General features: G+C 41.6%; 1 protein-coding gene across 15 annotated transcripts in view; it reads right to left on the reverse strand.

The window, feature by feature from the left end:
- SYTL5 (synaptotagmin like 5) overlaps positions 1–24,566 on the reverse strand; it is a 210,438-nt gene that overhangs the window by 127,625 nt on the left and 58,247 nt on the right. For all 15 annotated transcript variants that reach the window (XM_087937762.1, XM_087937758.1, XM_087937760.1 and 12 more), the window contains exon 2: positions 14,391–14,760. In XM_087937762.1, the coding sequence (XP_087793888.1) occupies positions 14,391–14,509 (119 nt within the window). In that variant the 5' untranslated portion in view covers positions 14,510–14,760. The remainder of the gene's footprint in view (positions 1–14,390; positions 14,761–24,566) is intronic.

The following is a 24,566-nucleotide window of genomic DNA, read 5'->3' on the forward strand; positions in this document are numbered from 1 at the left end:
CCATTTTGTGTTCTCAGTCTGAACTTTTAAAAGCTCAGAACAGTTATGAAAAGTGTTTTTGCTAGACAATTATACCAGATTGCAAAACTAGGTACTTGGCTTAAGTTAGAGATGTGTTCTAGGGCACTTTGACATTATATAGTCACATTAAGAGAAATTAATGACCCTATTATAATCTTCTGGTATTTGAATAACAGAAAATCTGGAGATAAATCTGAATAAAGAATGTTGATAATCTTCCAATGTCAAGTGGGGGGATTTTTGTGGAAGGACCCACAACTTTCCTATGGGATTCTATGTATTTTTGATTTGGAAAACAAGATGTGTTATATAACTGTTTATATAACTATTTTGGGGTATAAATATGTGGTTTTTACTGGAAGAGGTGTCTGCTTTTCCTCATACTATGACCAGTATGTGTTAAAGGCTGATCGATACTGCAGTATCTACTTCAATAAAAGCCAGTTACATGTTTCAGAATATAAAGTCTGTTATTTCATTTCTGCTCTCACTTATCACAAATCTTTAGCTGTGGAAGCAATCCAGAAAATGATGAATACATTCTCATTTAGTTTCCCAACTTTGTAGGACCTTATTCTGGGTATTATAAAGAATTTGGAAAATATTGACTTCCAGTTTGTTCCTCGTTGGAGTCGGTGCGAATCCGCGATTGTGCGCAGTTTCGCTCGAGCTCACTTGCTGGAGGGTCCCGATTGGGACTGCAGCCAACCTGGTGGGGTGGTGAAGAAAGGGGAAGGGTTGAGGGGAGCTGCAACTCCCCTCCCTAACAGGAAAATCCCTCCCAAAGGCAAGCTGCAGCTGTGGTCCCAAAATGGCCACCACAAAGACAAAGAACACTCCGGGAAACTAAGTTTTGTGCTGGAGAGAGAAATAGCGAGCAGAGTATGAATCAGGCAAAGGACATTGCTTTTGAGGCACCCTGGTATCAAATTAAAGGGCTATTTTGGAGGAAAGTGTGTGGAAGCGGCGACCAGAGAAACTGAGAAAGAAATTGGTGTTTAAATTTGGATTTGATTATTCTATTGGACTAATTTGGAGGAGAAATTTCAATGAAAATACATTAACAATACAAAGGATTAAAAATTAAACTGGACATGTATTGAACTGTGGGCACTTAAAGGGCATACCTAAATGCTGGAATTGAGTGTGTTAAAAAGAATAGCTAATGATTGAAATTAGCGAACTTAATAAAAATATTATATTCAATAAAGAAAGTTAAAAGAAAAAGACTCAAGCGCACCACCTGATGGTACAGGAAAACTTTAGTCCATTTTAAAACGAGTGTCTGGTTTTTTTTGAGAGTTTGGATCTTGGAACTTGAAAGAAAATAAAAGGAAGTTTATTATTGCCATAGAACTACCTGGTAATTTGGGAAACAGTTGAGAGGCCAATTAGAAGATTTGGAATAAAGACTCAAAGAGTATGAATTGTTGAAAATAAACTCAAAAGGTATTGGCTGAAATAAGATACTGGACTCTGGGATTGAATATATCTATCAAAGAAGAGGATTTCAACTATTAAGGAAGAGGAAAGAAAAAAAGGGAGAAGATATAATGGAGGAGCTACTTGATATAAGACTTGATTCACAAGATATATGAGATATGCAAGATACAAGGGACATGATAAAAATCAAACTTGAAATGTGTAATTATGTATTACAGAAATTAGAAATGGTGACTCAGCATACACAAGAACACAATAAACCAGAGGGGGAGAAGTTCTATAACGAAGAAGCCAACTTAGAAGAACAAAACGAACAACGATTATTTAAGCAGGGAGGAAAAGGAATTAGAATTAAAAATTTGTGGTCTGATGGGATGATAAAAGGGAGAATGGTTTGGAAAATGGTTAAAGAGAAGGGAAAAGCAGAAGAAGGACATGCAAAGGAAAAATCAAAAGAGGGAGACAGAAAAGTTTAATAACTGGAATGAAAAAAGGAGGGGAATAAGAATGGTGAAAAGGGGAATTAAGAGAAAGGACCAGAAAATAAAGAGGAACAGGAAACAAACAATGAAAAGAAGGTACATTGTTCAAAGAGTGAGAGATAATGGGTGGAAAAAAAAGGGATTAGGAAGGGGATTCCGCAAGGTAATATGTTGGGATGTATAAGAATATATTGAAAATAGTATTTTGTGATATATAGATGATTCATAGAGAAAATATGAATAAACGAGATGACACCTCCCACCTACCAGCCATTTGGAAACCCGCCCTCATGAACAGACGAGTACCTAACATGAAGAATGACACCAGACCCACACCCATGAGGGCCACACAAGATGCCACCACCACACCTCCACGCAGAAAGCAGACTCACACCCACACAGAAGACAAGACACAACCACGGACCAGAAGCTGCACTGCAGCTGCATCACTACCCACTTCAAACCCCTCCCACCTATACATGAAGCAAACTGACACCCACCATGAAGATGCAGCACGACCACGAACTCGAAGCCAAACAGCAGGATCACAGCTCACCAGCTCAAATCCCCCAGCAACTAAGACTAACCTGAGCACAACCAAGCCCCCACCTGAACAGAACATGCCTCCAGCCAATCAGAACATGGCCAACCCCCCAGCCAATCAGAACACAGCCAAAACCCCTACCAATGAGAACACACCCCCACCCAATCAGAACACAGCCAAGCCCCCACCCAATCAAGTCACACCCCCACTAGCAGTTAAAAGGAAGAAGCAGCTGCAAGCTCACATCACTCTGAGAAGCACAGAGCCGAAGACAGAAGCCTGAAGATGATGAATGAGACTTCATCGAAACGTTGCCTAGATACTTCCAATCTTACGCGGGAGAAAATCCGAATAACCAAAGATATATATATATATGTGTGTGTGTGTGTGTGTGTGTGTGTGTGTGTGTGTGTATGTGTGTGTGTATATATCATCATTGTAGTTGTGCTTTTAAAGTTGTAGCAATGTTTTGGCAGAATCTCATCTGCCATCATCAGGCTTCTGAGATTCTGCCGAAACGTTACTACAACTTTAAAAGCACAACTAAAATGACGTGGGAAAATACCCGAACAAAGCTGAATGCCATACATGTAAGCACCCGCGAAAACTTAAGAAAAAAAAAATATATATATATTCTTAAGTTTTTGCGGGTATATATATATATATATTTGTGTTTTATACTAGATAGGGAGCTTAATATTAAGGAAGAATGAAGGTGGTTAGCTCAAATTATTAACTAGAGGGGACAATTATATTTACAGATAAGGATTGATAAAATGACAAATGTGACAGGAAAAAATAATAATATGAGATGATAATAGAAAGGAGATGAGAATTTTAGATAACATTGTAAAATAAGATATGAGAATATACTAAGAAAAATGGAAGGAGATATATTACAACTTGGAATTGAATAAATAGAATTGATGAGAATTTTAGATAATATTGTAAAATAAGATATGAGAACATGAATTAGGATTGGATAAGAAGCTTAATATTTAATAATGACAAGGATGATGCAATATGAAATTAAACTAATAAAATGCATAGGTAACAATGGTCATGTTTGTATTGAGATGTGAAACCTGGAACCACACTGCTTGCCAAATGAGAATTTTTCATTTAAAAAAAATAAAATAAAAACAGGGAGAAAATTGAATTTATTAGGTATGTTTAATTGATACGGTGGTAGGCATTTGGAGAGAGTAAGGTTGAAAATAAATATTGAAGAAGTATGAATTAATATGAATATAATGCAATGAGAGATGTATGATATATTGATGCCACGCTGTTAATGTATTGTTGTTATATGTAGATTGAAATAAAAAAAAATTGAAAAAAAAATAATTTGGAAAGTATTAAATGTTTTTGCTTAATATTTAATATTTTAAATATTAAGTAATAGTGGGTCCCATTCTTGCCTTTGTCTATTAAGTGATTGCATATAGTCCTATCATTGTATGGGAGCACGTTTGATAGTTATGCTGAAGTGCTAATCTCTCCTAATCGCTCTAAGAAGAGAGGACAATTCTGCCTAGCAGCTTTTTCTTACATTGCAGTGGTGGCAAACCTTTTTCGGCTCCCGTGCCGATAATTGCACATGCGCTTACGTGCCAGCACCCAGAAGTCAATGCGTGCTGGGGCCCCACACACCCCCTGTGCTTGAGCATGCATTTCCCCTTGCTGCATGTCTGTGTGCACAATTCCCCTTGCCATGCGCCTGCGATCACCCCCCACATGCACCATGCACCTGTGCATGTGTGCGCAATCCCTCTCGTGCACCACCCATTTGCATGTGCGCATGATCCCTCTGTGCACTGCGTGTCTCTGTGCATGCATGTGTGACTCCCCAGTGCATGCTGTGCACCTCTGTGCATGCGCATGTATCTCCCCCACACACCCCATCCCCCGCGTATGCGTGCCAGATACCTGACAATCAGCTGTCAGGTGGCGTGTGCACATGTGCAGTGGGGCTCTTCCAGGCAAGCTCTCGCATGCCAGGGGAAAAGGCTCTGCGTGCCACTTCCGGCATGCATGGCATAGGTTCGCCATCATGACTATATACTTACACCTATCAAGATTCAAGAGCCAACCATGGCTAGTTATGTTCAACTAAGTTTGGATTCCCCCCACCCCCCAAACTTAATATTGTGAATTAATCTGCCTGGACTTTGACACTGAATCATTTAAAGGTATTTTATCAACAAGATCATAGCAGTATGTGCAATCATGGCAAAATGAAGCTGGACACTTCGGGTTCTGGTGCTGTGGCTTGCACTCACTGTGCCTTTGACTTCTCTAGCACCTATGGCAAAAGGCCAGGTGTCTTATCAGATTCCAAGACTGGAAACAGCCCAAATCAGTAATGGCATTTATGACTTTTTAAAAAGTTTTTTTAACAGCTGCTTCGTCACCTGTCTGACCACAGGTCATTCAAAGAAGGGAAGCTGCGCATCTCACCTAGTCTATCCAAAGGGGAGAAAGTTTGCATATCCCAGGAGTGGAAGGAGGAACTTATTTTCCTGCTGGTGGACATAATTGAGAGCTATAGCAACAGAACAGAAAATGCTCGATAACAACAACATGGAACCTGAGTGGAAATAGTAATAGATGTGTGGTGAGTGCTAATAGAATCCTGGCTTCCTGGGACTAATAACTAGTGATTGTCTTTTGATTCAGTAGATTTTGATAGGAACCTGTGCAGAGAAACTCCAACCACTTTGGGAAGAGTTTTTCCACATGACTGAAAACTGTACAACAATGAACTTGGTTACACTTTTCCTGCTGATCACTACAGATGCTGCACAGATGATCATCATTTCAGCTACAAGATTGGCATCACTGGACTGCCATATGACTGATTAGTCTTGTCCTAAGACTAATGCTGTATTAGCTTAACAGAACATTGGGATGGTGAACATTTGGGTATTGGTTTTTAGGTATATAATTATTTGTATGCTTTCATTTATTATGTGTATTTCTTGTTCAGGTTCCATGTATTTGAAGTGTATTTATGGGCTACCTACCTATAAACCCATCCAGGGAATGCTTGTGGAAGACTGGGTGCAGCAGTTACTGAGGGGATAGTAACTTATGAGGATAACTGACCTTGTATTTACATTTTCTTTCTACAAAAGGATTTCTTGCTCCATAATGCAGAGGAACTGCATAGCATGGAATATGCTAAACAAGATGGCCAATATTAGGTCAACTGTTGACTTTGAAGGCTATTTTTTCCTCTCTCTTAAAATGTTCTCTACCTTGCTGTACATTTAGAGCTAGCAGATTTCTGGGTATGTATACCACCTATGGAGGGCATTCCTTTTTATTGGGATTTTTAAACTCTTCATATTTTTTCTAGATGCATCTTTTTTCTTAGTCTCTAGGATAATACAGGATGATCTATACTTCCTGCATATATCGCATATCCCTCCACACAATGCTCACTTTCCCTCGGAATATGACATACTGAATTTGGACTTCTAATGTCTCTGCTGCGTTGACACACCACAATACTTTCTTCATTTTTTAAAAAGAAATTTACTCCTTCCTGGCTATGTGTCTTGACCAGGGGTGGGATTCAAATTTCTTAACAACCAGTTCTGTGGGTGTGGCCTAATATGAGGGTGTGGCTTGGTGGTCACGCGACTGGGTGGGCATGGCGTGCTGACTGGGTATGGCTGGGTAGTCATGTGACTGGAGCGGGCATGGCTAAGTGGTCATGTGACTGGGGTGGGTGTGGCCAGGTGGCCATGTGACTGGCAAAACAAATATAAGTGGTCCTTGCTTAATGGCCAGTTGCTTTGTAACTGTTCTAATTTATGACTGACCTCCCCAGAGCTACTTGACCTGTTTTTGGTATTTTGACAATGATGCACACAGAGACATGCACATGCACACACACTTATGACCAGTTACAACATCCCACACAGTCTTGTGACTGAGATTTTCTATATTTTTGCCAGTTTCTAAGGCCTGGGGAGCCCTGAGAGGGCAGGGAGAGCTACAGCAAGGCCCACGGAGAGCAGGGTAAGGCCTGGGGAGATACGGAGAGCCCGGGGAGGGCAGGGCAAGGCCCAGCGAGCTACCAGGAGGCCCAGGGAGGGCAGGGCGAGGTCCGGCGAGCTACAGGGAGGCCTGGGGAGGACAGGGCGAGGCCTGGGGAGCTGTGGGGTGGCATACAGAGGGGAGGCCGAGGCCTGGGGAGCTACAGGGAGGCCCAGGGAGGGCAAGGCAAGGTCCAGTGAGCTACGGGGAGGCCTGAGGAGGGCAGAGCAAGGCCCGTGGAGCTATGGGAGGCCCGTGGAGGGGAGGGCAAGGCCTGGTGAACTACGGGGAGGCCTGTGGAGAGCAGGGCAAGGCTCAGGGAGCTACAAGGAGGCCTGCAGAGGACAGGGCCAGACCTGGCGAGGTACGGGGAGGTCTACGGAGGGCAAGACGAGGCCTGGGGAGCTACAGGGAGGCCCAGGGAGGGCACAATGTTGCCCATGCATGAAAGGGACTGACTGAGCAGGGAGCAGAAGCGGGCAGAGGGGGCGGGGCCAGCCAGAGGCCCAATTTACCGGTTCTCCAAACACCTGGGAACTGTAACAACCAGTTCTACACACACACACACACACACTTCCTTCTAACCCTGCTGGAGCAGCGAGTTGGACTAGAAGATAACCGAGATCCCTTCCAGGCCAGTCCTAGATTGCTGTGCTGCTTCAAAGAGTCTTCTGAACACAGGATTTGTGTCCTTCCTTCCTCTCCTTTTTTTCCTCTCTCCCTCCCTCCCTCAATGTATTTATCTATCCATCCATATATCTCATTCACTTTCTTCTCTCTCCCTCTGTCAGTCTTCAAGATCTTTTCTACTGCTTTGCATCTTTTGGCTGCCATAAGTAACGGGGGGAGGGGATATGTCTGGGAAAAGAGCTGGAGGTGTTACATTCTTGTGTTGTGTAAATGAGGAGTGGGTGGGGGGAGTATAAATTCCTGCTCTTAACTTTCTATTCCTCGCTTAGCTTTCTTTTCTCTGCACAACTGCAAATTCTTTATCAAAATATGTCAAGGTCAACAGACAGAGGCCTCATCACCACCTGAAGATGCTCACATGATCATATTCACAACTTTTAATTGGAAGACTCATTTGAACTATGAGGGGTGGGAACGTTTCCAATACTTCGTATATGTGGTCTGCGCACCTAATTTCTTAGATTCAGAATTCTATTTGATGCTACCACTTCATCTTCAGTAAAAGATTTCTTTGCTCTAATCTAGAGTCTAAGTTTTTCTTTCTTGAATTTTGAATTGAGCACCACCTGACACCCTCTTCCTCTCTTTCCCTTTCTCCCTCTTTCCCTCTCTTCCCCTTTTTCTCTCCCCCTTTCTCTATCTCTCTTCCCCTCTTCCTTTCCCTCTTTTTCCCTTTTCCCCTTCTCTCTCTCCCTTTCTTTTCCCTCTCTTTCCCTTTTTCCCTTTCCTTTTCCATCTCTCCCTCTCTCTCGTTTTCCCTCTTTCCCTCTCTCTTCTCCCTCTTTCTCTTCCCCTTTCTCTCTCCCCTCTCCCCTCTTCCTCTTTCCTTTTTCTCTCTTTCCCTCTCTCTTTCCCCCTTTCTCACTTTCCCTTTCTTTTCCCTCTCTTCCCCCTTTCTCTCTCTCCCCCTCCCCCTTTCCTCTCTCTTCCCCTCTCTCATTTCCTTTTTCTCTCTCCCCCCCTCTCTTTTCCTCTCTCTCTGTCTCTCTGTCTCTCCTTCCCCCCCATATCTCTCTGTATGTGTCTCTCTCTGCCCCTCTCCCTATCTTCCCCTCTCTCTCCCCCACTCTCTCTCTGTGTGTATATGTGTGTGTGTGTGTGTCTTTCTCTCTCTCCTCCACTCTTGGCACAGAAAAGTCAGTGGGAGAAGCAGTTGAGGTAGTTGGTCACCCATCCCGGGGCTCACACTCACTATACCTGCAGCGGGTGGGGGATGCAGCAGCAGCGAGGTGGCAATGGCGATTCTGGAGGCATCAGGGCTTCCGGGACCAGTCCATCCATCCCCTGCCATCCATGTGGCCGCACACATGGTATATCGGCGCTTCCAGGCTCTGCTCCCTGCAGCCACCATCAGCTGTCCCAGACTCGATTGGCGCCTTGCTGACACGAGCCTCTTCACATGTTCTTTCCTGCTGCTGTTTTTGGGAGATCAAAAGTTTCCAAAACAGTGGGAAGCTTCCGAATTCCCCCCCCCCCCACATCAGATACGGCTCATGGGCAAGCAGAGAGAAGCAGGATACAACCTGGCTTGTTTCTCTGCTTGCCCTGGAGCCGTTTCTAATAGGAGGGGGGACTTGGAAGCTTTCTGCTGTACTGGAAAACTCTTGCCTTCCATCAACAGCAGCAGGAAGGAACATGTGGAGGCTCATGGAGGCTCGAGTCAGGTTAGTGGCTGCTTCTATTCGATCACCTGCTGCCTATCACCTGCTGCTGCTTTTGGGACAGCAAAAGTTTTCCAAAACAGCGGAAAGCTTCTGAATCGCCCCCCATCGGAAACTGTTCCTGGGCAAGCAGAGAGAAGCAGGATTCAACCTGGCTTGCTTCTCTGCTTGCCCTGGAGCCATTTCTAATGGGAGGGGGTGGACTTGGAAGCTTTCCGCTGTGCAGCAGCAGGTGAGAGAAGCAGCCACTGACCTGGCCAGATCCTATACAAGCCTCTCCACATTTTCCTCAGCAGAAGGCAAGTGGTAGGGGAAAGGTGACCAGCAGCGGCAGCAAAAGGCATGTGGAGGGGTAGGTGACTTGCGGTGGTGACAAAAGGCAAGTGAAGGGGAAGGTGACCGGCAGCGGCAGCAAAAGGCAAGTGGGGGAAAGGCGACTGGCGGTGGTGGCAAAAGGCAAGTGGGGGGAAAGGCAACCAGCAGTGGCAACAAAAGGCAAGTGGGAGGGGGACGGGAACTGGGGCTCACCCAGGGAGATCAGTAAAGGCAGGGACGCAGCAGAAGGCAGGCAGAAATGGCTGGCCTGGTAGGCATGCAAGAGCAGGCAGCAGTGTTGTGCATGCGTGCAATGTCGCACATGCGTGATAAGAACTGACAGGCAGGCAGCGGAGAAGCGAGCGGAGAAGTAGGCGGAGAGGGGAGGGACCAGCCAGAGACCCGATTTACTAGTTCTCCAAACTACCAGGAACTGTAACAACCAGTTCTATAGAACCAGGCCAAACCGGTAGAATACCACCCCTGCTCTTGACCTAATTGACCATTTTTTGATGTTTGTTATTTTGATCGATATATTAGGGATTTTGTTTTCTTTCTTTTTCCTCAGAGTGCCTGCCCAATTCAATGTGTTTTGGGGACACTGGTTTCTACCAGGCTTCTATTCCCTTTTCCCTGAATTGATTCTTCTACGCATTTGGTTCCTAATCCTGTTGGTCAAAACTTCTTTTTTTGGTGATGCTGAAAGGGCATCTTTTATTTTCCCTTTAGCATTAAAGGGGGATTATGAGGGGCAAATAACATGGGTTTTGTTATTTGTTAACTAACATAATTACCTTGTATTTTAATTTGATTTATTTTCTCTTTTTTAAAATTATGTTCAGATTAATTAGCTTTTAACATTCCCAAACTGATAAACAAGCTGGAGACTAGCTCCAGATAAGAAAAGTTTGTTAGCACAACCTGAGGTCTGGTTTATCTCTTTTGTGAACTCTAAACAACCTTTTTCTTTACAATCACACCCCTTCTGACGTTGGACCTCATATTAAATAAATATGTGTGGTATTATGGGATACAAATCTGTAACATATTTGACTACCATGTAACTGATTTTCTATGCAAAGGGAAAATTATCTTTATTCTGTCCAATCAACTTTCCTCTTGCATTTTCTTTGTTGTGTTAACTATAAAAATGAGGGAAACACGGGGCTCAAAGTTCTCTCTCCCTTTTACAAAGAGAACCCCACTTTATCAGGATACCCTAATAAACTGCTTTTAAATGATCTTCTGACTCAGTTGCTTATTGGGAAGATAAACTGAGGCAGAACCTAGAGCCAGATTTGGCTTTCACATGGAGAATAAAAACTGTGTTTGTTGAAAAGTTTAATTAATAGAATTTTAAAAAGTAAAAATCTAAGAACATAGGTAAATTTTCAGGATGCCCAATTATGCACTTTGCCTTCTTTCCTTTGAAATCAGTGGATATGATACTTAAGAGAGAGACATTTTCATTTATTTAAGCTAATATTGTAGTTTAATATAAAATTGCTTGGACTACAAAAGACAATTTTAATTCAAATATTATGAACAACATACATATGATGCAAATAATGCATTTTACAGCTGTATTAATCCAATAAATCTGGTATAATTACAGTATCAATATACTACTGTAGGAAGTTAGTGCCCACCCCTCTCCTAGGATAATGAAATATCCTAGGAAATATTAAAAAGGCAGAATATTTCCACTAAAAGAGAAGTAGAAACTCAGAGAGGCAGGAACTCACCCCCACCTTTGCTAATGGAGCCACTAAGGCCTGGGCCAGAGTAATCTACATAACAAAGGCCTCTACCCACCTCACCACCTGGCCTGGGAAGATTGCATCAGCCAGCACTCAGGTGAAGCCATATGGTCCAGACAAAACTTACAAAGTTAGCTAAAACACCCTGCCCCTGAGAGTCAGACAGCCAATGGGATACATTTCTTACACGGAAACAGGAATCACTAAGGTGGGGCCCAACAGAGGGTATAAAACTAAGGGTCTCTCAGCATCTTGCCCCTTCTTTTCCTTCACCTAATATCTTGAGGCATGTGATCATCCTTTTCACTTTGGAGCTCCAAGCCTTTCCATCATTAAACCACCTTTCCAAACAGCCTCCATGTTTCCAGTGTCTTTTTCCCCACTTGAAACTGAACCCAGAAGGAAATTTATCCAACATTACTACCATTTGCAAGAAAGACATTAACCTATATACTGTATGTATCTCCTACCCTAGGCTAGGAATATAACCAATTATTTTCACTACTTTATAACACATTCAAGGTGCATATAGTACGTATATCTTGTTAGGACTGGCTCAACCATCTTTAGAAACATATGTCAAATCCAGCAGTTCAAACTTGATGGCCTCAAATCCTACAACTCCCAGAATATCAAACTAGGAAACATGAAAACTGTAGTCTCCATTTTACTGCAGACATCAAATTGAAGAAAACCAAGCCAAACTAAAGATTTCACTGCATGTAATAATGATGAAAAACAGGGTATCATAAAAATTCCTTTTATCTTTGGAAAATGAAATTCAAATATTCTAATATTATATTCAATTTCTTTCTGAATTTTCATATGATCCTTTAGTATAATATAAGGCATTTTAGGGAATTACAATAGAAAAAAATTAACAATTGCTAAGAATGGCAACACTCAGATTTAAACAATAAAATAGCAGTTAAAAACAGAAACCCAAATTCTGAACAGTTTTATATAAGTAACCTATACAGAGAGTTTTGCAAAGAGAATACTATACCAGAAAGTCAGTAGAGATTCTCTGTCATCCAGGTCATGGTTGTCCCAAAGGTGCTTTTTCAGGAGGAAACTGGACTTTCTTGTTCATTCATTGAACACCCTTTGAATGGTGTGAGAATAGGAATGGATTTCCTGAGAAAAAAATTGTAGACTACAGGAACCAGAAGCACTATTAGGGTACACAGACAAACCTCCAAGTACTTCAACTATCCTCTAAAAGGATGCACATGACCAGCTGTCTGCAAGGAATATAAATCCTTCCATTCCCCACTATTCTGTCAGAGCTGAAGAAGCTTCTTGGATGAGAAGTGAAACATCTTCAAAGAAAAACCAAGAAAGTCCAATTGCTTCCTGAAAAAGCAGGTTTGGGACTATACCAGAAATTTTTCCTTTTGGGGGGATTTACAAAAGAAGCTTGTTAAAGGATTAAGCTTGTTAGGATTTCTGTATGATGAAATAAAGAAGAAATGAAGAGAAATCAAATTCTACAACAGTATTTGAAGGAACTAAAGATTAAGACTTAGAAGTAAAAGGAAGAAATATAAATTTGATTTATTTGATCAAGGTTAAAACAAGATACATATAACCTTTGGCAACATTTTAAAGACTATTCTGCTGACATCAAAACTGAAAATATGTCATGGATTTGTTTTTAGGGTTTTACTATTACAATCAAAATTCTTAATATATATATAGGTACACCCAACAACCCTGAAGACTCCTCTGTTACTGGAGAATCACTGCCTGCATTCTGCTCTACTTGTTCAATCTTCTCTTTGTTACTGACTCTTGTCTTTGTAGAAAGCACAGTGCATCTAAGCTCAGAGACCTACATGAACTAACAGCTAATAAAGAACAACCAGTAAGCTTCTTAGATACACAATGATCTTTAGGATTTGAGTGATTTGCTTAGGCTTAACATTTCTCCCTCTATGGAGGCTGTTATGTGTGAAAATTACATATTGTGGGTTACACCTGAGAAAATGAAGAATGGAAGGGAATCCATGTTTATCCGATATTTGAATATGTGTGAGATACTGGGTTATCCTGACCCAGCGGAACTTGTTAATGATCCATTGTGTTACAAAAATATTAACATGGACATACCAGGAAGACAAGGCCACGAGAATGAGGTAGTTTATCAGAGATGGTGGTTTGGGTGGAACTAGAGTGGAAATTTACCAAGGAAAGCTCCTAAAATCACTGAACAGGAATAACAGGAAGAATTATGTAATTCTCTCTATGTGATATCCTATAAAAGCAATAACCATTTTGGGTGTGGTGTCTTCATCTCCTAATGTTAGGATGATGAGGTCCTATCCTGATATTTGCAAATTTTCTGAATAAAGCTTTTTATGGTTCTTTGGTTGTCGAGTCTATTTTTTGGCATTTATCAGAGAGGCTAATTTGTGACTTATTTCCTCTTCTATGCTCTGCAAAAGATTTGATTTTTAGCCAATTTTCTATTCTTATCTATCTTGCTTAGGGCCAGGAGAAACAGAAGTACAAGTATTGTACAAAAATTTAATAATAGTACATAGTTTGAATACTAACCATTTTTTAAATTGTCAACATCAGTTTCACTCATGTCTTAATGCTTATTGTGCACCAGCAGCTTCATTTGTGCCATTTGGGTTTTAGACTGAAGCACACTATTTAAACTTAACACACTATTTGTGTTAAAGGAAGGCAAGTGAAAAATTCTTTTCTTACTATGTACAAAAAAGAAAAAGTGCCAAGATAACTTAATAGCCTAAACTGTTTTAAATGTACATAGAAATTAACTACTGTGCTTTCTATAAAACATTTAAGAATAAAGAAATAGCCCAAACAATAGATTAATAATTAATATGAAATGCATTTCCTGAGATAGATAGTGGGAAATACAATACACAATATTAGTTAGAATTAACAATAAAAGAATTGTAAAAGAACCTGTGAACATAAGCATATTACTATATATCAGCAAAACCAGAAGATATAACCATAGTTCATTCAATAATTTCAACAGAATATGAAAGGTTTGTGCTACAGTACTGTATAATTTGTGTGTGTGTGTGTGTGTGTGTGTGTGTATGTGTAACATCATTCTAAAATAATGTTAGTACTATGCACACCAATTATTTTGGACAATGTATCCAGATTTCTGTGAAACCATGCAGGACTCTATTGTGCCATGTGCACATATGTTTTTTATCAACAATTTATAATTAGTCTCGTTATCACAAATAATAATCTTTTTAAAAAGTTTATTTTTCTAAAGGCTTAATCAGACCGTTGGAGGCCAAAGCTGTGCACATGAAAAAGGAGCAAAACGGAACATTTATAACTATTGCTACTAACATTGATAACAGTCACACATTTCCAAACCAAGTTTTAATATTTGGTATTTTAAATAGTATAGATACTTTTAAAAGATTACCTGATTCGTTTATCTTCCATTTTTTTCAAGTATTCATCTCTTTTTAACACTCCCAATATTGTTTCTTTTTCATGCTCTAATAAAAATGATAGATTGATGATTTCTGCATTATTAGACATGTTCCTTCAATTATTATATTCTTTAATATATGTGTTTTCTGGTGACAATAAGTTGCAGAGTTTAAGACCATTGGAAACATCCAAGTGCTAGAGTTTCTTGTCAGGAGCTAATTAATATATTTCAGATCAAGATATTTTGGTCATTTTAGTGATTTGAATGTTCACTGGAACTTTTGCTTGAATTCCTGAACATGCTGTAAACTTATTTCATAGATTATCCTTAAGTTAATAATTGCCCTGCGTCGTTTTACCTGAAATAAAAACAACAAAATTAAAATTAAATATGCATTTATTTGTTTCTTGAATGATTTAATGTTTCAGTAATTTCAAGACAATAACAAATGCTCATCTGTTTATACAACTAGAATATTTAATTAATAGAAATAACAATTAAACTTGAAGGATAATTAAAAATAATAGCAATGACATTCAAAATTAAACAGACACCATTCATAACTCACACTGCCCCTTCCTCAAAAGCAATTTCCAGCTTAATGACTAAAGTTCTGCTAAATACATTTTTTTCTTGCTGAAAACATTGCATAAAAAGAACTATCCTGAATCTAACCATGCCTGAGAGCGACCAACAAGAAAATTTCCCTCGACTTCTGGCTGACATTGCGGCAGGATTGGTCATCGAGAGCGGATGTCAGATCCATGTATCTGCCATTCTTCAATGGAAGAAGGGGGTGGGGGAGTTGGTATAAGTAATCCTTTTTTATGTAACCTGAATATCTTAAGTCTTGTATTGAATCTGTATAACTTGCACATGATATACAACTGGAGACTGGAGTCCAGATGCCTAGAAACTTGTCACCTCTTGGAGAGATAGCAAGAGGCCATAAAAATTCCAGTTCTGAAAGAAACTTCCTGGGAAACTTTTCTCAACTACGTTCCCAGAAAAGGGGGGGGATTAATATGTTGCTTCTTTATATTGATGAAATCTGCATCAGAATAAGGGGAGGGGTTCTAACTCTCTTTATTATGCTGCATACCTGGAGGCACATTAGACCCTGCTTTGACTAGTACCTGGATAAATTCCATTTCAATAAAGAATTCTTTTTGAAATATCCAGCTTTCAGAAGAAGTTCATTCTTATCGTTTGAAGGGGAGAGAGTCTGGACCTCACAGCAGAGCATTTATCAATAAAAATCTAAAAAGGGGTTTCATTGAACCTACCTGACCAAAAATAGCAGCCCCAGTATTATTTCATGAAAAGAAAGATAGCTCTCTACACCTCTGTGTGGATTTTCATACCGTGAACACCATATTCGTGGAGATTATGTACCCATTCCCCCTCATGAAGGACATGCTAGCTCATCTCTCTAAAGGAAATTTTTTTTCTAAGTTAGATCTACAAGAGGCATACTACCGCATCAGACTAAGGGAGGGGGGTGAGTAGAAGACTGCGTTTAACACCCCACTGAGATGCTACCAATTTAAAGTGCTCCCTTTCGGATTCCACGGGGCACCTGCCATATTTATGCAACTAATTAATGAGGTTCTCCATGATTTTTTGTACAAAGGGGTTCTAGTTTATCTCGATGACATTTTAATCTACACTGAAACAAATGAAGACCACATAAAGTTACTCCGAGCAGTTCTCACAAAACTCCAAAATGCCAAACTATATGCAAAATTCTCTAAATGTGAGTTCCATCAAAAAAAAATGACTACCTGGGATATAGAATATCCCACAAGGGAATAGAGATGGACCCACAAAAAGTAAAAGCTGTCATTGATTGGGAGCCACCCCATACTCACAAACAACTGCAAAGCTTCCTTGGTTTTGCAAACTTTTACCTTCAGTTCATTCGAGCTTTTCGCCCTCCCCATCACAAGCTTGTTAAAAATGAAAGGGGGGAGAAGCTGAAGCCAAGGCAACCCCCTACCTGGACGATGGAATGCCAAGCAGCATTTGAAAAACTTAAATAGCTATTCTCAACAGAACCAATCCTGAAACACTCAGACACTGAACAACCATTTGTCATCCAAGCAGACACTAGCGATGTAGCATCCATATATCTGCCATTCTTCAAAGGAAGAAGGGGGGGAGTTGGTACAAGTAATCCTTTTTTATGTAACTTGAATATCTTAAGTCTTGTACTAAATCTGTATATCTTGCACATGATATACAACTGGGGGCTGGAGCCCAGATGCCTGGAAACTTGTCACCTCTTGGAGAGATAGCAAGAGGAGAAAGGGCCATAAGAATTCCAGCTCCAAAAGAAACTTCCTGGGAAATTTTTCTCAACTATGTTCCCAGAAAAGGGGGGGAAATTAATATGTTGCTTCTTTATATTGATGAAATTCACATCAGACTAAGAGGAGAGATTCTAACTCTCTTTATCTATGCTGCATACCTGGAGGCACATTAGACTCTGCTTTGACTAGTACCTGGATAACTTCCGTTTCAATAAAGAATTCCTTTTGAAATATCCAGTTCATTCTTATCGTTTGAAGGGGAGAGAGTCTGGGCCTCACAGCAGGTTTTCATGCTCCTGTGCCGAGTTCTGGTGGGCTCCAAAAGAAGTCAAAGCCACACCCTGTAGGACGGCAAAAGCAAAGAGGAGTTCTCTGTGAGGTCTAGAGAGTTGCAACTCCCATGCTTGACCCAGGGTTTTCTTTTCTCTCTCAGCCACAAGAAGAGGCAGCTAAAGATGGATGCCATGAAACTGGGACAGCCAAGGAACAGCTAAGACTAGTGTTGGAGCGGAGTTAGTGAACAATGTTTGGAACTGGTGAGAGGATTCCTTTTTACTCAAAGCCTAACCCCAAAAGGAAAAATCCAGGACAATGACTTGCTCAGAACTACTTGTTAAAGTGGCGAGTGAACATTTTGAAAAAAATACTAGATTGGAAAGAAAAGACCAAGGGAAGAAAAATCCTTTAAAAATACAGAAAATTGGATTTTTAAATTGAGAAGGCGTTGTTTTGGGAAGGCATTTTAAAATGCTGGAGCTATTTACTTTAAAAGTCAACCCTGTTTTAATGAATTGAATTAAAATCAAATTGGATTGAAACTGGTTGGTTTCATAATAACATTGAAATTTTAGCTGAGAGTGCCACCTGCTAATGAAAGGAAATACAGCATATATTTACAAGTTTGGCAGGAATTTTGATATGGAATAAACAATATTTATCTGGAGGACTGTGAAGATATTTACTGAGTTATATGCATGTACACTATGACTACCAGAGATTTAAATGTAAGAACAAGGAAATGTCTAATTAAAGTGACCCCTGAATTCATGATACATAATTGAATTCATAAAGGGGATTTAAAGAGATTTTGAACAACCTTCTGGACTACTTAAAGGGAACTGAAGGATTAACTATGGGACATAAGGAATTATGATCAGTGTATTTTTGGAAGAGCCATTTTAGCTTGAATTTATGGTTCCTGGACTACTGGATAAGAGCGGGACCTATTAAAAGATGCTCCATCAGGGGGAAGTGAGTGGAATTTTGGAAGATATGGTGTTGATATATCAAAGTATAAAGGACATTACAATAAGAAACCACAAGGAGATTAAGAATATAATGCATGGCATAGAGGGAAAGCTGGAAAATAACATACAAGAGACAATGAGTAAAGATCAAGACACCCAGGAAAGGAAGGAGCCAACATGCTATTTGTGAATACTAGACAATAGTTATAAGACAGGTGTCCAGAAGAGTTAGGGATATATGGTATTTTGGAGCCAGTTATATACAATTTTGAAGATGACATCCACAACAACAATCACTAAGTCAGGAAAGAAGACAACATCAATGGTGGCTTCCCCTTCTGGACAAAGGTCGACAGAGAATATGTTAAGAAGCGAGAAATCAGGATCCACTTCAAATTTACAGAATGTAAAGACAACTTTGAACATGCTCCAAGAAATGATGATGAAGACACAGAAATCAATATCAAGAAGCTATGAAGAAATAAAAAGCAAGATGGGAGAGGTGAAAGGAAATATACTGTCAGCTGCTTCTCTGTTCGAAATCCAGGAAAGAAATACTTAGACTCTTGTAATTAGAGAAAAGATGTCTTTTACTGGAAGTTAGTGGTGGCAACAAGAAAATTCTGAATCTGGGTAATTAGGCACGCACATCAGGGAGTGAAATTTTCCCACCCCCAACAGTTCAAACAGCTCTTCCAATTAAATGTTGTGAACTACATCATGCGGACATCTCTAGGTGGTGATGATTAGTTGACCTTGGCTTACTCAGATAAAGGGTTGCAGTTGCTCAGAGAAGAGAAAGCTAAGCAGGAGTGAGAAACCCTCCCCAGTTTATACAATATTAGTTATTAACAGTTTCAACACTTTCCATCCCCACCCCCACTCCCCGTTACTCATGGCAGCCAGAAAGAAGCAAAGTAAAGGAGGAAGAACTTGAAGGCTGACATTCGGCCCTCCTAGAAAAAAGACGTTAGTCCAATGAGTCGCAGACAGTAGTCTTGAGTCTTGCCGCCATCCCTCCCTTTTGGGGTTTGAAGGCTTCTCAAGCCCGTGTGGGGGAGGGCCTCCTCGATGTCTGTTTCAGGTTAAATCAAGTTCCACCTCTGCTGCCAGCACGTACCACATCTGCAGATCATTGCGGTCTCTTCTGGCAATGCAGCTCTGGTATATATCTTCATTGAACCCATCTTCGAATGATTCTATCAGGGCCACTTGGGACCAGCCTCGAATATGACACGCCAGTTCTCTAAATTTCTGGGTGTGGTCAGCCACTGATCTCCACCCCTGATTTATGGTCTTCATCTTAATCTTGGCCTTACATTCTGCCAGTGGGTCCTCAAACCTTGCCCTCAGCGCAGTCATGAACAGGTTATAATTCAACAGCTGGGGAGCATTATCATTATGCAAAGTCGCCATCCACTTTGCAGCTGTTCCCTCCAGAGCCTGGTAACACATCTAACCTTGGCTGCTTCTGAGGAAAAATCCCCTCCGTATTCCTCCATATAGCGCCAAACTTGTGCTAGGAAAAATCCCAACTCCTTGGGATCCCCCCATATTTTACTTCCAATGGAGGCAACTTTGGAGTTCTACATCTTCTGGCGATTACTCCTTCTCCTGAGGGCCCCAGGGTTGCTGCTTGCTGTGGTGCTAGCCCAGAGTGATTTAGGGGGATGGCTTCTTGGCTTCTTCTGGCTGGGGTTGCCTCCCACTCCTCTCCCTCATACCTTTGTTCAGCGTGAGGCTCTCCGAGGGCTTCATCTATGAGGCGTTTGGCTTGATTTAATAAAAAATCTTTCCTTTCCCTCTCTTGCCTTGGCTCCTCTCTTCCACGCTGACGGGTAATGGTGACTCCTGGGGGGGGGGGGGGCTCCTCAGGATCCTTCCAACCTACTCCAAATGACCATTTGGGTTTTACAGCTGGTTTTTCCTCAAGGTTGAGCTCTGCTAACAAGTCAGCTTCTCTTACTGCCTCTAGCAGGAGCAAGTCTTCCCCTCCAATGGCACCCAGGGCTTCTTAGTCACTGGCTGGAGTTGACATGATGTTCAGACCCCCTCGGAAGAAATTGTGTTATCTCTCTGGGTGGGTTGGTAGAGTGAGATTCAGAATAATGTCAGCTGCTGCTCCGTTCAAAATCCAGGAAAGAAATACTTAGACTCTTGTAATTAGAGAAAAGATGTCTTTTACTGGAAGTTAGTGGTAGCAACAAGAAAATTCTGAATCTGGGTAATTAGGCACGCACATCACATATATCAAGGGAGTGAAATGTTCCCATCCCCAACAGTTCAAACGGCTCTTCCAATTAAACGTTGTGAACTACATCATGCGGACATCTCTAGGTGGTGATGATTAGTTGACCTTGGCTTACTCAGATAAAGGGTTGCAGTTGCGCAGAGAAGAGAAAGCTAAGCAGGAGTGAGAAACCCTCCCCAGTTTATACAATATTAGTTATTAACACTTTCAACACTTTCCACACACACACACACACACACCCGTTACTCATGGCAGCCAGAAAGAAGCAAAGGAAAGGAGGAAGAACTTGAAGGCTGACATATACGTAAATTAGATGACAAGATAGGAAATATACAGGAAGCGATGATGATCAGGAATGAACAGAAAAAAAATGGTGGAAGCTAGGACAGATCAAATTGAAAAGAAGCTTGAAACAACAGAACAAACCCTACTGATGGTAAACAGAAATCTCGAAGAGGCAATAGTGCATCTCGAAATGGAAAAATCAGCATTCTTCTTGAGATTTCAAAATGTAATGGAAAGTAAAGAAGAGGATCTTCCTAACCTCATGGCAGAATTGCTGGCAAAGGTGCTACAGAAAACCAAACAAGAATTGAAGAATGATATGGATATATAGAATATTTACCAGTTATGCATGGAGACACAAACTACCACAGGAGGTACATGTAAGATTTACAAGAAAAACAGCTAGAGATGAAGTATATCTATGGACAAGAGATGAGCTGTTAACTTACAAAGGAAAAGAAATAGTGACATTAAAACAGGTTCCCAGGAGGGTAAGAGAGCAATGAAGAAATTATAACATTCTTTCATCACAACTAATTAAAAATAGAATACTATTTAGGTGGCTGTTGCCAGAAGGAATGCTCATTTCATGGAAAGAAAAAAAATTCCTTATTGATACACTCGACAAAGCACAGGAATTTTATGATCATTATTTAGTATCTGATGAAGAACAGGACAGTAGAGAAGACTTAGAGAGCAAAAGCCAAGAGGAACAACGGGAAGAAAAAGAATGTGATCAGGAAGTGAAAGAAATGGATCATCAAGAAGAAGAAAGGATAAGGATGAGATCACAAAGATAAGCAAGGGTAAAGAGAAGAATAAAAACTCTATATAAACAACAATATGGAACAGGAAATTAATTTGATATCAATTAACACAAATGGACTGAACTCTCTGGTTAAAAGAAGAAAAATGTTAGCAAGACTGCAAAAGCAGAATATGGACATTACTTGTTTACAAGAGGTGCACATTAAAAAACAATATGGAAACATTTTTAAATCACCTAAGCTAGGATGTGATGACCCAGGGTGAGATACAAAATAAACACAGTCACAAAAAACAGGTGAAGCCCCTTTTATTCCTTCACTTTGCTTCCAAGCTCCAAATATCCTTGACTGGAGACAAAAAACTCCCACACAAGCACATACAAAAATGAGGAAATGCCGTTTAAATTATAAAGAGTAAAAAACAACACAAAGCAGGCAAGATAAGGGCTGGAAGACATCCACAGATATCAGAAAACACACTGGGAAGGATACCAAACTCAGAGAAGAACAATAAATTAGAGATGTTTCCACACTTTGTTTCCAGCACTCACTCGTATGCATGTCTGTCCTCTTATCCAGTTGTCACAGCTGCAGCCCAAGAAGAGGATCAAGGCCCTCTCCTCCCCAGTAGACCATGTCTCTTCCTTATCCTCCCCTCCCTGTGTGCCATAGGATGGAGAGGGGATGGGCCTGGGTCCTCCTCTGACTGCCCAGCTGGCCTCTGCCCTTCCCCAGCCTCCTCCACAACCACTGGAGCCACACTTCCACTCACTGTCAGCTGTTCCTCCTCTCCCTCAGAGTCAGTCTCCACCAGGGGCATGACACTATTCCCCACACAGGGCCCCCTCCCCTGGAACCAGGTGAACAGGGACGTTGAGGAAACCAAGCATGGAAGTTGTGGACCAAATGAGGAACATGAACATCAGTGGCATCAATGATGTCACTGTCCTCTGGTCCCTAACCTTCCCATGCCACCAAATACTGAAATAGGCCCCAAAACTGGCATGAATCTCAGATGTTGTCCACTTTGTACTCCACCTCTCCCTGAGGGGCTACTGGGCCCAACGGTGGTGGAGCTGATCTATGTAGGCTGTCAGCCGATATTGGGACTAACAGGGAGCAATGAAAGACAGAATGGATACGCATGGTCCGTGGCAGGGAGAGGCAAAATGTCACAGGATTGATCACCGCCTCGACTGGAAAAGGTCCCAAGTAACGGTGATTGAGCTTTTCCGATAGCCATGTCGTCGGTAAATACTGGGTAGAGAGCCAAACCCGATCACCTACTGCTAAAGGAGGAACATTGTGACAATGACGGTCTGCAAAGCATTTGTAGTCCTCCTTGGCTTTCTCCAGTTAGTCTCGGACCAAGTGGTGCACGGCTTTTAACTCTTGCAAGAACATATCCACTGCCAGAACTGGGGAATCAGAAAGGGAAACAAAGGAAATAGTTGTGGATGAAAACCGTAGCTGGCAAAGAACACAGGTGGATACAAGGTGAGCATTGTTGTAAGCAAATTCTGCCACTGGCAGCACCTCCTCCCAACTGTCTTGTTGGGTGTTGCTGAAACAGCAGAGGTACTATTCCAAAATAGCATTCACTCTGTCTCCCCATCAGTTTCGGGGTGATGGGTGGATGACAGACACACCTGAACCTGCAGTTCCATGAGTAGGGTCTGCCAGAAGTGTGCCGTAAATTTTATCCCCCGGTCTGATACTATTCAGTCCGGTAACCCATGCAACCGGAATACATGGGAGATAAACAACTGAGCTGTTATCCTGGCTGTAGGAAGACCTGCACATGGAATAAAGTGAGCCATTTTAGTCAACATATCCACCATCACCAAAATGGTTGTAGCACCCTTCAATGGTGGCAATTTAGTGATGAAGTTCAATGAGACTGCCCCGAAAGGTCTTTCTGGTGTGGGTAATGGCTGCAAGAGACAGGGGGCACAACAGGAGCATACGTAGCCTGTTGATAGATCCCACAGGATGCCACGTAACCCGACACATCATGCTTAAGTCTTGGCCATCAAAATATCCTAGAAAGGAGGTGCAGCGTTTTGAGCACCCGAAAGTGTCCCGCTGCCGAACTATCATGACATTGTTGTAGGATAAGGCCATGAAGAGGATCTCCAGGCACGTAAATGCGATCATGGAACCTCAACAGGTCCCCAATATATGCCCAAGGACTCTCTTGTCTCCCATTCTCATCCAGTTCTCAACACTGAGCTGCAACAATTGGATCTTGCCACTGCGCCTCCTGAATTCTAACTCGAAGGTCCACAAGTTCCTCAGTGGCCACAAACCATTCCAACAGAATCACTATCTGGGGAAAAATTCTGTCATCCTTTCAGGTATACTCAGGCTTCCGGGATAGTGTGTCAGCACGCTGATTCCACCCACTCGGAGCATAGGTCACCTAGAAATCAAATCAGGGAAAAAACAAGGACAATCTCACCTGACACTGGTTCAATGTCCAAGCTGTACATAGATGTTCCAAATTGCGATGATCCGTCTGAACCTCGATCTAATAACGAGCCCCCTCCAGGTGGTGTCGCCATGTCTCAAAAGCAACTTTAACCGCCAATAGCTCCTTGTCCCATATCATATAAGTGTGCTCTGGAGCTGACAACTTCTGTGAATAATAAGCACAAGGGAACAAGGTGCCTGCGGGAGCATAGGCCTGGAGCACTGCATCAACAGCCACATTGGAAGCATCCATTTCCACCACAAACGGCTGGAACAGATCAGAGCATTTGAGGATAGGCTCAGAAGCAATGGCAACCTTCAAGGCACTGAAAGCTGCCTGCTCCTCAGCATCCCTAGAAAGGGGAGCAGTCAAGGCAGCAAAGTGGAGAATAAATGTGCAGTAGTAGTTTGTGAAACCCAACAATGGTTGCACATCCTTGACCCGCTGTGGAGGTTCCCATGCCTGTAACGACTTGACTTTTTCCGGGTCCATTTTCACCCCAACAGGTGAAATACAATGACCTAAGAAGTCGATCGTGGTTTGTGCAAAGTGACATTTCTCAGGTTTAGCGAACAGGTGGTTATCACACAAGTGTTGCAACACCAGCCGCACATGTTGCCAGTGTTCCTGCAGGGAGGCCAAGTAAATTAAAATGTCATCTAGATAAATAACTGCGAACTGATCCAATAAATCATGAAAAACATCGTGCATGACATGCATGAACACAGCTGGAGCATTGGTTAATCCAAAAGGCATCACAGTATACTCGAAATGATCGTACCTTGTCCAGAAAGCCATCTTCCACTTGTCACCTGCACAAATGTGAACC

This window comes from Pseudonaja textilis, chromosome 7 (assembly GCF_049901715.1).
Source record: "Pseudonaja textilis isolate UNSWEBS1 chromosome 7, rPseTex1.2, whole genome shotgun sequence".
Lineage (NCBI taxonomy): Eukaryota > Metazoa > Chordata > Lepidosauria > Squamata > Elapidae > Pseudonaja > Pseudonaja textilis.